The sequence below is a fragment of the Haemaphysalis longicornis genome, unplaced genomic scaffold (genome assembly GCF_048455015.1).
Source record: "Haemaphysalis longicornis isolate Haplotype H1 unplaced genomic scaffold, Haemaphysalis longicornis Haplotype H1 scaffold_8, whole genome shotgun sequence".
Classification (NCBI taxonomy): domain Eukaryota; kingdom Metazoa; phylum Arthropoda; class Arachnida; order Ixodida; family Ixodidae; genus Haemaphysalis; species Haemaphysalis longicornis.
Window position 1 is genome coordinate 39,021,564 of NW_027526445.1, and position 13,358 is coordinate 39,034,921.

The 13,358-nt window shown below is 47.1% G+C and overlaps 1 protein-coding gene across 1 annotated transcript in view; it reads left to right on the forward strand.

The window, feature by feature from the left end:
* Nucleotides 1-9,408: 9,408 nt before the first annotated feature.
* The window catches only part of LOC144148691 (cytochrome P450 2C28-like), a 44,161-nt gene continuing 40,211 nt past the window's right edge, over nt 9,409-13,358 (forward strand). The window contains exon 1 of the mRNA XM_077680207.1: nt 9,409-9,685. Coding sequence (XP_077536333.1) covers nt 9,459-9,685 — 227 coding nt within the window. The 5' untranslated portion in view covers nt 9,409-9,458. The remainder of the gene's footprint in view (nt 9,686-13,358) is intronic.

The following is a 13,358-nucleotide window of genomic DNA, read 5'->3' on the forward strand; positions in this document are numbered from 1 at the left end:
GATTATAAACACACAACACGGCGGAGGCGGCATAGGAGAGAAAGGAGGTGACGGCGGCGCAGGGTTTCATTCACTGAGCACTGTAGATGGCGCCGCGAATTTGCCAGCGTTCCCCGTGCGGAGGTGCCTTCTCGCCGGCGGGCATGTCGGCGGTACGGCTTTGTCGTCTGCTTTAGCAACGGTTGTTTTGGGCCCGTTTTGGCTCTGCTCTGCGTCCATCTCGCGCTTCCTTCGCAGGCCTTGATTAACTTGTTTGACAGCACCTCCTGGGTAACCCAGACCCGGCCGAATTGAGTGGTCGTACGGCAAAGTTACGTTAAGGATTGGTTTGCAGGGCGGGAAAACAAAAGGTGGAGACCACATACGGACATGTGGCCGCTAGAGAAATGCTACCTTTTGCGCACTGCTTGCCACGAAAGAGTCTCCGTTTTCTAAACTGGTAAATGCCTATTCGGTAGAGTTTTAAGTTATTTCGAAAGGCGAAAGAAGCAACTTGTTCTGACAACTGGCTATTATGAAAGTTCCCTCAGCTCTATCGCAATTATCAAATATACTAAACTAACTAGTTTAAACCGGTATAAAATGGAATCACTAAACTCACATGCCGAAATTGTTTCGGTGTCTGCGCTTGTGTCGCGCGGTGGTGCGTACCCAAGCTCGCACATCACCATGGCTAGGTTCCGCTGTCTCACGCTTCGAAAGACGCTCCTCTCCGTTTTCTTTCGGACTACGCTACGGCGTTCGGTTCCCGCCGCTGCGAATTTCAGGTAACGGCTGGCAGGAACTCTTATTTCAGTTTTTGTCGAGCCACGTGTGGGAATTCAAAGGACTTCGGATGGGCAAGTCTTGTGGGTGTCGTTTAAAGCTTTGCTTTCCAGCCACCTTTTTGCCAATATTTTTGTTTTAGTCTGTATATTCACCCTTCTTGATATTAAAGTTCAGTCTTTAGACCATCGGCTGTCCTAGCGTTCGACATCCTTTGTCTTCGTTTACGTTCGCGCTGGTTTCATCCAAGAATGAGTGTATCTCTTCTCTGCCGCCTGTCTCCTCACCATAAGTCGGCGGGTCAGTGGCGGGCGCTTAAGGAAGGGGGTGTGGTTTGACCTTCAGCGCTCACAGGCAAAACTAGTACCCACGTGCAGTCTCCCCGAGGTAGCGTAGTGTTGACTTCGCTACAAAAGTACAGTTCAGAGGTAGTGATGTATCCCTCCTTCAAGATATACACCTGGGAATAATGATGGTCATTTGAATGGAGCACTAGAGTCCCAGGTACCCCATTACGCCGACGGCACAAGTACTTTTTTTATAGAGGGCGTATGGCGATGTTTATACTACAAACGATAGTGTCGATTGGAGTATATGTTGAGCAGGATCATCCCATGTTTAAGTGTGCACCGGTCACTGCACTTGGTACAATCACTGAGTGATGGATACAAGCGGTGTTCCCTGGTCAACCGGGTAGCACGAAGACGACGACTTAAACGCGTGCTCCGGGGCCCGCGTGCTAGATTCCGCCAGCCAGTTTCGCTAAGATCTGATGTGCTGTCTCGCCCCTCCGTTTTAGCGGCCGCGCCTAATAAATAGGGCAACGCCGTACAGCCGAGTTTGACTGCGTCTATCGGGACACAACAATATATATACCATGAACAACTTTGCTCTGGGTGCTGCTATTCGGATAGATGTATTGGTATTTTCAACTTAAGAGTTACCGTAGGCTCTTGTAAAATATTTTTTACCTAATACAATTTTATTAACACGACCGAAGTAACAACCAATCGTTTCCAAATCGCCAGCACGGATGCCACGTCCTCTTTAAGTGTGAAGTTTTCGCCGAAAAGCAAAGCTGCGCTCTACGTAGGCTATACGCATAGTGAGAAAGCTAGAATACAGCGTGCTTTGATTACCAAGTGTAACGCAGGCAACTTTTTGAAAACGTGATTATCCAAATCCGGTTTATATACTTGTAGTAGCTTAGGCTAACTTAGAATGTATTTATTTCGGAACAATTAGTGTTATATTGCAGAACGGATAGGCCCATTTTTTGTGCGTGATGATTTTGTATGACGCAAAACAGTGAGGCGTGGGTAATTCGCCATGCAGGAGCTTTTTTTGCGCCCTCATATTTTGGGCACCGGTGTAACATCATAGATGTTTTGTATCTGTTGTTTGAGCTACATGCCTCTTATTCTTTGGTGATAGTGTTAGCTTAATCCTTTTCGGACTTCCTGGCTTCCCTTCCATCCGGCTCCGATGGCCCACTATATGATTTTTTCTTGGTATAAGATTCGCAGTCACAAGTTGCTGCATTTCCAGTTGATTTCGCTGTCTTTGCCTTGCGCCGACACCGCAACGTTTTTTAAACGCCTCATTGCAGTCGCGAGATACCACGTTTCACGGCTGCTGTTTTTGTAGATGGTTGGGAGTACACCGCCGTATGGTCGAGGGATACGAAATTGTAACCAGTGCCGCGTGAAGGGCACGGCGCTCATTTTATGTTCTCTCAGGATATAGTCCCTGCAATGACGCCACCTTCGGAGCGCCTCCGACGCTATGTATCCGTTAGTGCGATACCTTCCTCTCATTATTAAAAACTTTATTGATTGAATACACGTTTATAGCAATTTGTTGCTCTTGGGCGGTGCTATGGATAATCATTGGTTTGTATCTGGTTGGTAGAAAAGGGAAAGTGGAAAATAATAATTATGCCGCCATATACTGCGTCTGTGGCATGGACGAAACACTGGGGTCGCCTGGAGTTGTAGCCGTTGTACTGTCCTGCACGTCGCCGCAAAGCCGGTCCCCAACCACAGTGCTGCGGGGTGCAACAGAAAACGCAGCAGGGCGCGCCACTAGCTACTAGCGTACCCAGCAGAAGCTTAACACAACCCGCCCATCTGCCTTATAATATTGTAGCGAGCATTCCCCAGCCCGGTGTCTCCTGCCCGTGATCCGATGAGACTAGCCGACCTAACTAGCTGTGACCCGACCAGAAGCCAACGACATTCTCCTGCCCAGTTCTCCGTCAAGATTCTAAGTGCTTTGATATTCCTTCTTGGCGTCGGCGGCATCGTTATTGTGGGGCCCATCTTCATGAACCCATCAACATTATCAGTGGCGGCAAGTACTTCACAGTTTATATTCATTTCATCATCATTTCACTGGTTCACTGACTGCGATCTCGACCGGGACGGTCGTTTTCCGATGAGGGGGGGGGGGGACGGAAAGAGTAACGAGAAGATGACGAAGTGGACTGTTCAGCCTAGTGCGATGCCATCTTCTACTAACGAAGACGAAGACGGTTGCTGCAGCGTAGTGCGATGGTCCTTTTTTTACTGACGAAGACAAAGACGGTTAGCGTGGGTCATGATCTGGCTCATTTTGCACCTTAAAGATAAAGACTATATTGGCATTTAGACGCTACTCGTTCAGACTGACTTTTATTACTTGAAGAGTACCAAAATTTAAAGTTCGGGTTGAATGTTCATTTTTGTGGTTCTCGGCCATTCGAAGTGACCTTCACCGAGCTGCGCTGCAGGATTCCAAGGCTTAATTTCTATCTGTTCAGATCAGGACGGTAATATGTGTGCCGTGCCAGGTCCCTGAAACAATCGAGCATTTTTTTCTCGACTGCCCGCGTTTCTCAACAACTAGACAACTGCGTTTGAAGGACCCAATAAGTGTTTGGTGTTGACTTTTTCGATTTCAGTTACTTTATCTATTGGCGCATCAAATTTGGGGTTTGCAAAAAAGGATATATATATATAATTTCATTCAGAATTTTCCTTCGGCTTCAAGTTGTTTGCATTGCTGAAGGGTGCTATTAATTGGGTAATTCAGGTTTTATTCATAATTAGTTTTCTTTTACGGCCTCTTTCCGGAAATAATTTAGTATTTTGAGGTCCCCACGTATTTCAACAACTGATTTAGCCCTGGCCAATCAATCCCTCTTGTGGGTATTTGCCAAACTTTTTGAGGACATCATCATCATCATCATCATCGACTCGAGCTGTGATGCCCGCATTGTAAATAGCCTGCGTCTTTTTCGGTAAATAATTCGCTTCAGCATCGACCATATTTTATGTCATCCGTCCTACCGCCACGTAACATGTTTTGGTAGAGGTTGCGGTTCTGATCCCCATCGTAGACCTCCAGCCACACCCGTCTCGGTTCCTGAAGCGACCACCTCAAGGAGCGAGGATCGCGTCTGTCCGCCCCAGCCCCGGTGAGCCATTGGACACGTACACTTTGTAATTATGTCCATCGCACCTTTTTGTAAATAGTCCTCTTTCCGCCAACCATGGATCGCCTCATCATTTCTGCCGCAACGTTACAATATAATGCAGTGTGAACACGATCCAGAACTTCTTCCTCTTCGATTCCCTCTTCCCACCCCTTAGCTGTGGGAGAACCTGGTGACCAGTGGCCATCTGGACGTCCAGCAACTCCTTGTATCCAGAGTGAAAGCTTCCCGCTCACTTCATGGAATCCCATAATAGGGAACCACTCTTAATTCGGCGGCTGAATTAAGCGATTCTCTCCATCTCTCTCTTTCTCTCTCTCTCTCTCTCTCTCTCTCTCTCTCTCTCTCTCTCTCTCTCTCTCTCTCTCTCCTTACCAACGACCAGTTAAGTCTGGCTTGCGTCTTTTTGTTCCTTTCTTTTGTTTACTCTTCTTTTTCTCGGGGATTCGAGGTAACCACGTGGAGGGGACGATTGCTTGCTTTTTTTTAAAGAATGTAGTATTGCTTGGCCTACATAAACCCAAAAATTTAGCCTATCTCTATGTACATCTGTTCGTACTGAGATGGTGCCGTCCAACCAAAAGTTAGCGAATCTTTGAACGCGATATTTATACAACCAAAACATTATTGAAGCATTAAACATAAAAACGTACTTCATACTTGTCAACGAACACACAGCTTATCTAGTGAACAACATTATATCGTTACTGATATTGTAAACATTTTTTAATCTAGTATACAAGAGTGCCTGTTTTTTACGATTGCACGGAAACATAGAGGTTTAAACAATACTTTGACACCAAAACACATCAAACTCGTGCTAACGTCCACCTCGTTGCGGTGATCCAAGTTCAACAGTACCGAGAGGTTCTAGCATAGGCCGCGAGCTGTGCAACACGGTAAAAGTGAATTACTTTATAAAGCTCCTGTGGGTTTATCATGAAGGGTCCAAAAGCAAAGGAGCCTTAAAAGTGGCGGGGAAGAAAAACCAGAAATTTTAGGGGCAGATGCGGCAGAAGACACCATCCTTGAGGGTATTTGCTGTGCCCTGAGCATTACGCGGCCAATGATCTTCGCTTTCTTCTTAATCGCACTTGTGGTGTACGAAATACATATGCTGTGGCCCAAACCGCCGCCTGCTATGTTATATTTATTGAGTGAGCCAAACTTGCAACTACAAGCCTCATATTATATCTCTTTAACGAATGACTAAGGCGAGGTTACATCACATTCACTATGGGACGCTGGTCTAGTTGGTTCATTGGATGGATTGAACACCCCTTAAAAAAGGAAAGTAAAGGGTAAAAACACGCGAGCTAACAAACAGCTCCTTATTTTTTAAAAGATTATTTATAGGGGAACAAAACGAGCATAATTATCTGTGTGCGTATTGCGGCACGCGGAGAAACAGATCAAGCATGTTGTTATAGTGCGCATCGAACAAGAACGTGGTCTTTTATGAGCGAAACTCTTTAGCAAACTGTTTTTTTTTCTGTCATTGTTTAAAAATACCGAGAAAAAGCCGAACGAGCACACGTTACCGCATGCGTCACGGCGACCGAGCGGTAGCTAAGAAACCAAAAAAATGCCGACCACTCGTGTGTGCGTGCCCCGCGATGACAGCGCCGCGTCTCCGGCACGAGCCTAGCCAAGCCAAGCATATCCACGTAGGCGATTGGCCAAGACTGGCAAAAAAAAAATATCCGGCGTTCGCCGTAATCGTGCCAACTCTTGTTCGGAACGACAAAGACACGTCACAGCGTACGCCTCTCCAAGGAGATGCCCATTGATTGTTACTTCAAAAAGAAAATGAAGGAAGCTCACACTGATACCAACAGTAACCTACTAAAAGTCGTTTCGGAAGCAAACAAGCGAATGGGCAGCAATCGTGTATTCAAACCATCGTAATGGTCGTGAAAGTTAGGTACAGCTTTGCTATACTTCAAGTCTTACGGATAAGTGAGAGCTTCTTTCATTCTTTAGGAAAACCGTGAAGTTGTCTTATTCGCAAATTATGTGATTTCATTATCCAGAAGGGCAACAGAAAATGTGCTTAAGCATGACAATCCCCTGCTGCGAATGAGGAACGTTTCGCATATTGTACGTGCGGGCTGGCTTCTGTGCCTCTTTAAGATAAGGCATGCGTCAAAATCAGGCTCACAGAAGTTCCAAAGTTTCACATGCGGGCCAAGCCTGCTTCCGGTTCCGGTCCTGACGGAGTTGACATATTCACGTGGCCGATCGTTGATGCACCGTCCCGGCTGGGCAATGAGAGATTTTTTACAGGACAGTCGAGGTTCGTAGACTACTGCCTGACCGCGTTTGACAAAGGGTGTTCGTGACTTTCGTACAACTCTTGCGTGCTTTCTCTTGATTGAATCTTCACACAGCCCACTCACTTTGTTGGGCACTGCAAAAAGAGGGTCCACACTTGAGCGGCCAACAATACTTTTCAGGTGGTGGCTTACGCCGTGGCCCCGACGAAAATCCTGCAAGAAGGGAACAAAGAGGGGGAGGTCACCCCCTACTTACACGGCGTTAGCCACCTCCAGAAAATAATCCTTGGCCGCTCAGTTGTGGATCTCCCTTTTCTTGTGACCAATAACCTGAGTAGGCGGTGCAGAAGTGTCAGCCAAGATAAAGGGCGCAAGGGCTGTACTAATAGTCACGCGACGTCCTTTGCAAATACGATGAGGCTCACGGCTACGAATGTGCACTGTCCTGCAGAAAATTGTTCATTGGACAGGTGGGACGATGCATGAACGACTGGTCACGAGGACGTGTCAACTCACTAGGAGCCAGAACCGGCAGCATGCTTGCAAGATATGAAGAGGTGGAACATTCTGAGCCTGATTTTCAGGCATACCGTGTGTTTAAAAGGTACAGAGGCTACCGCACACATTAGATATACGAAGCATTCCATATTCACAGCAGGGAATTTTTATGCATAACACACCATCCGCGGTCGTGCTGGATAAAGAAAACGCATATTTGTCACAATAGGGGAACTCCACTGTTCAGCCTAAAGACCACATTCATGTTAGACGTGCCGAATCATAGCCTGTTTTATCTGTTTTTCGCCTGCCCCAATTGGCACACAGATGATCATGCTCGTTTTATCCTATAATTATGATTTCTTTTCAAAAGTGCACAGTCGTTAGTCAGAGCCCCTGTTTTTCACTCTCCACTTTCTCACGTCTTAGCGCTGTTGAATCCATTCATTCACTATATTTGCGTTTACTTAACTGGCACCATGGATCACCCAGGTTGTAGTGGTTGCTTGTTCGGCTCGCATTCTGTCCGCCTCTGGATTGAATGTAAGGCCAAAGTTCCCATAGTTTTTAGATAGTGTACTTTCTGCTAACTTTGCCCTTTTCCGGCAATCCCTGTCCCCCAACGACCACCGAGTTTTGCACGAAGGGCCTCTGCCGTAAGTTACCGAGCAAGCGGGAAATTAATTTTGGATAGTCACAAGACGTTTTGGGGTGGGGACTTCCTAGCTGTAGTTGCAGGACCAATCATATGCCCCACATAGCACGCGACCGATTTCGCGGTCCACACATGAACCTACATCCGCACAGGCTGGCACATCTTGTAATTATTTGCAAATGGCATTCACAGAGGTTCTGGTGAAGAGCGATGGTGCGCGGCTTGCCTTTGCGGTGTTGAGGATGAACTCACACTTTCACCGATACATGAACCTAAATTTGGTGCACTGGAAGGCAAGGAAGCAGGTCGGATCGGCTTCCTGTTACGCAGTTCTGAGAGCTAGAGAACGGGGTGGCGGACAAGGCTATATGTGCAGGAACTTTCAGCAAACGGTTAGTCGGGGGGTTTTATCGACTTCATTTACAGACAGCTGCACGTAGTCGATGCCGTTCGCTAAGAGCGCGCGGCAAATTCCGTGCTGGCCGAGGCAGCAGCGAGGCGCTGTAGCGCACACCACGCTCGTATTATTTAGAAACGGCGCATCTGCCGTCGCGCCAGATGAGGCAGGAAGGTTAAAAACAACAGAAAAAAACTGGAAATAGCAAGTATCCGGGGGTTGTCTACATCATTCGTATTGCCGAGTGTTAGTGCGTGTATAGGGGAAAGAAAGGAAACTTTAGCAAATCCTGGCAGCAGCATCAAAACGACGTGAAACACCAGAATGTGTAATCAAGCGGTCTCGCTGTGCACTGCGATACCACATTGCCGGCAATCAAATATGCTTCGCGTATTCTCATTTCAGAAACGAGTGAGAGTTTAACCTGTATCTACAGTCACCGATATACAAATGACGGAACACACACCTAACTGAAGCGCCGGAAATACGCCACCAGTCTATTCATAATGCCCAGGACAACGTCATGAACTGCAATAAGACAAACATTTCCCTCCTTCTTTAAATATGAGAAGTAGGCATAGGAACGAAAACTTTAATCATTTAAACGTCATAACTTTGGAGTAGCGTCATTCCCTTGAATTCTTAAGCGTGCATCCTAAATATACCGGCTGCCAATACCCTCGATTTTGACCTTGATATGTGTTGGAAGAAAGTTGCCGCGAGCACTTAAGAGCACAGAACGTTCAAGTTTTTAAAGGAGCCATGAAAAGAAAATACAACTTCGTGTAATTTGAAAGAACTAGGATTCAGTATCTCACTCAGCTCCATTACAGCCCCAAAAGATGTTTTTTAACGAAAAAAAAGCAAGAAGTATTTATTAAAGAAGTATTAAAAACTTTCAAATTTTGCGCCACAGTGACGTGTTATGACCAAGAATGACGCCATACGGGCCTACAATAAAACATAATTTTCAGTGCTTTAACTACACATTAGCATTCAAGGGATGCGGTTAAACGGAACTAGAGGCCGCATTACAAACGTCCAGTCATGTATCGTCGCGACAGGTCAGTTAAGCGGCCGCCAATCGCACAAACAAGGTTCCGTGACGTCATAGAAAAGTTGCGGGAAATTGGCTTGGGGGTCGCAACTCCTTCACACGTTTTCTTGTATATCTGCGTTATTTTTTCGAAGATTGCGGTGATATTGGTGCCATTGTTATCGAGACTAGCAGTCTTTCTAATAAACCCAACTTGTATTTTGTCTTCATGGCTCCTTTAAAGTATTTATTCCCCCCAGTGCGGATAGTGCGTATGATATTTATTCTGTTCTTTTTTTCCAGGCATTGATAACCACGGAATTATTCTACCAGAACACGGCAAGAGAAAAGTGAATATGATTGAAGCACTCTGGTCACCAACCTGTGCAATGACAGTCATATTGCTTGTGTTGGGGTGGCTGTTGGCTCGATTTTGGTTCCCAGAACTGAGAGTGCCCCCTGGTGCCCGGCTTCCACCAATGCCACCAGCGAGGTCCCTTAGGGGTCACGTAGAGCTAAGCATCGGAAATTTCTACCAAACAAAGGCGATCGAGTGGGCCAAGATCTACGGTCCGATTTTTAGGTAACCCTCGGCAGAAGTGCCGTAAACGGCGCGAAACGATGCAATATTGTACAACTACGCATCAAATATTTTATCAAGCCTGTTGAAGCGGGAACCGGAGCACCTTACTTAATTTGTAAACATTTCTCTTAGACAACGCTGAAACATTTAGCTAACATGAATGAAAGCGCGCATTCTTTTCTTTTTAGAACATTACAATTTCATTTCCCCTCTGATGTCACCAGGTGTCGTTAAGAATAGAGATTGAAATGTGTAGAGGCCATTGAAAAAATTGCGCCCACCCCCCCTCGCGGGAACCCTGGTGTGATGCTACGCTGAGGGGGGTTCAAGCGCAAGCGGAGAGCAACCGTCGACCGAAAGGCCGCCGGAGAGTGGCACACCGGTTATATGCGAAGCGCCCGAAGGAGAGGAGACCGCGGAGAGAGACAGTACTGCACATGCGCAGCACCGCGGGTAGCGCCGCCCACCGGCGCAGTGAGAGTGCGCTGGGCCGCACACCCGCAGATGTTGAGAGAGAGTGTTCGCTCTCACCTGGGCACGCGCCGTCGCCAGTGCGTCTGCCGCGGCTATGAAGTAACACAATCCAACACAATCCACTTTATTCCAATCCAAATCCCATCCAATCCAATCCAAGCCAAGCCAAGACAAGCCAAGCCAATCGAATCCAATCCAATGCCCCTCGCGAGAGAGTGTTCGCTATCGGAGAGGAGAGGGGGCGAGCGGAGGAGAGTGTGGACGCCGACGACGACGGACGCACGCAGGAATGACAGGGCCGCCGACAAGAGATGCTCTCAGCGTCGCATCTAAAAAAATGGCGCTGCTTACACTCATAGTGCAAGGCTGGAGACCAGCAGAGCTTGCGGCCCCTCCACATTAGTCGGTGACCGGGCTGTTGCACTCCCCACAGATTGCCGAACTTGCCGCTGAAAGATCTTTACGACTAGAAGACGCGATTCGTTTTATCCGCAGTCTTTCGCCTCTGCCCCAAAGTGCACAGTGTTAACACGCGCCAGAACCCGCGGCAATCGGCCTCGAAAACAAGGCGTCTGTGCTCCCCACTTCAGCCACGAACGCACGTGAACTAGTGAGGAGAACAGCACGCGAGAGGTCACGCACCGAACGCTGGGCAGAGTGTTCTTGAAGGTCGAGCTGGCTGACGCCCGGCGCTCCCCACCAGGCGCACGTTCACGTGCGCTCGGTATTTCGCTTGGTAATTTTTTGAGCTCCTCACATGACGCAAGCTCACGTGCAAGCCTGAACGATGCCGGGCGCTCCTCACGAGGCACACGCCCACGTGCGCTGGGCTAGGCTGAATTCTCTGGTAACGCTCCACTGCTGAACGAAAAGATTAAACAGCTCGGCTGTTAATAAGCGGAACATCCACGGTTATTTAGTCAAAGCCCAAGATTCCGCCTCTCCCTTTGGTAACTGCCCGCTGTAGACTTTCAATTTTCTTTAAATGCCTGTAGCTGCTTCGAATTGCATGCCTCCCCTGAATTGGCTTCTTTTCAGCAGGCTGCGTTCTTTCACCAGTATCCATATAGTTCCAGAACGTAGGCGGGAGCAGATCTGGTTTGGCTCAAGGGCCCGGTGAACTACTGTTCAGGTTGCAGGTGCAAGAGGGGAGGGAGTTAGCCCCCAGAAAACAACTTATTCTTGGGGATTTACTATATACGTGTATCGAACGGCCCCACAACCCATTGAAATACGAAATTCCGGCACCGACTGTACGATAATCTTGTAAGGAAGAGAAAGTAAAAAGTGGGGAGTTGGACGCTCCGCACGTACACCTATCCGTGACCCGAGCCCAGTGTAGGGCATCGAAATGAATTTACCACTTAGGGATATTTGCCTAGGGATGAACTCTCGACACATGGTGGTTGTGAAATTCCTCCTAAATTTTCCGCGGAAGGGTTGTTTCTGACGGAGGTGAAAGGCAAAAACGCCCGCGTGTTAGAGATTTCGGCGCACGTTAGAGATCCCCATGTGGTCAAAATTAATCCGGAGCCCACTACTACGGCGCGCCTCATCGTTTGTGTAGCGTGGACGCGTTAGAGAGAGAAGCTCTTTATTAAAGAAGGAAAGGCAGAGAGGTTTGCCAACACGCGTACGTCGACATGCTACTCTGCAGGAAGGGGAACGGGGAAAAGACAGATGAGTAGTAAAAAGAAGAGTAGTAGGTGAAAGAGGGGAAAAAAAAGAGAGGGTCATATAAAGGGACATGCGGCGTAGCATAGACTGACCGCTTAAGGGGGGCTATAAAGTCTCGGTGACGCCAATATCTTCAAGATACCCAAATAGCGCATTCAGGACTTTCCGTTGAGATGACGGAGAATGCCATGGTCCAAGTAGCAGGCTCAGCGTAATTGGTCCAGGGTGAAGACATGTGATCCTTTGCTCTAACCGACTCCTTGCGTCAATGTAGGCGGAGCACTCTAGCAGGACATGCTCGACGGTTTCAGGGGCGCCACAGTTGTCGCAATGTGGGCTTGTACTTTGGCGTATGCGATGTAAGTAGGCATTTGTGAACGCCACATTAAGTCGCAGTCTATGAAACAGTGTTTCCCGCCGGCGAGGTAGTCGTTCTGGCAGCCTCACCAATAAATATCCCCCTCAAGGAGAAGAGGAGCTGCCCGTAACTGGGATGAAAATTGCGTCCTTGGTCTGGGCAGCGTAGCACCTTACCCAATAAGCCAAACCGGCTGGGAGTAACTACAGTTTTTAAACCAAATTTTCTTTAGTGGGACTGATGGCGTCCTAATAAAAAAAACATTCTATTTCGCCCTATATGAGTTGGTCGATTGAGAAGCTCTGATAAGAGATCTGGACACAGGACCCGTGTGTGAAACGGGGCTTCCATTGTTTCAGAACGGTTACTTGAACATTCCAAGAAGGAAACGGTTCGCTATACCACAATACACGCATAGATCATGAAGAAAGGGTATAATAGCACACCTGTATCTCATAAACCGCGTATCGGTATACATTTAAATCGTCGTAGATGCGTTGACGTAGTGCGCTAAAAAATCATCGCATGACTTCGTTCTTCGTATGGCGATTTGGCCTTTGAAGGTTGGAAGATGGATTGGATGTACTTTCAACAAAGATTGGACTCACTTTTACAGAAGATTCGAACACACGTTAGACGCTGATTTGAAATTACAAAACTTTGTCGCTTCTCTAAACTTTCTTTAGGAAAGGTTTGTAATTTTTTGTTGTTTCTACGTTTAGTCTGGGCCCTTGTAGATTATCGATTACGAGGAAAACAGTCATCGACAGAACTAGAAGTTCCCAAAACGGAAAACTGTACGACAAGAGAATAACTCACTTATATTCTCTAGATCAGTGGCAGTCTCCTAAAAAATGAAATGAAACGTTTCCTCCCCACATGCGTATACAAAGTTCTAACGAACTAACATGCCTGAGCGGAGGCCTATAGGCAATAATAAATTGTTACTTAGATCTTCAACAACTATTAATAATGACCACGGTTTCTTGCTCCCTTTTTTATATAATTACGAAAGTTTTTTTGGGGGGGGGGGTTTAATCATTCTACCCCAAGTTTTAGAGAAGGTAACCACGTTTTATAGCACAATCTTGAATGTGAGCTATTGATGCCCGTATAGCAACATAGGATATGGCATTGAATGATGGGAACAAGCTGTCGCTGTTA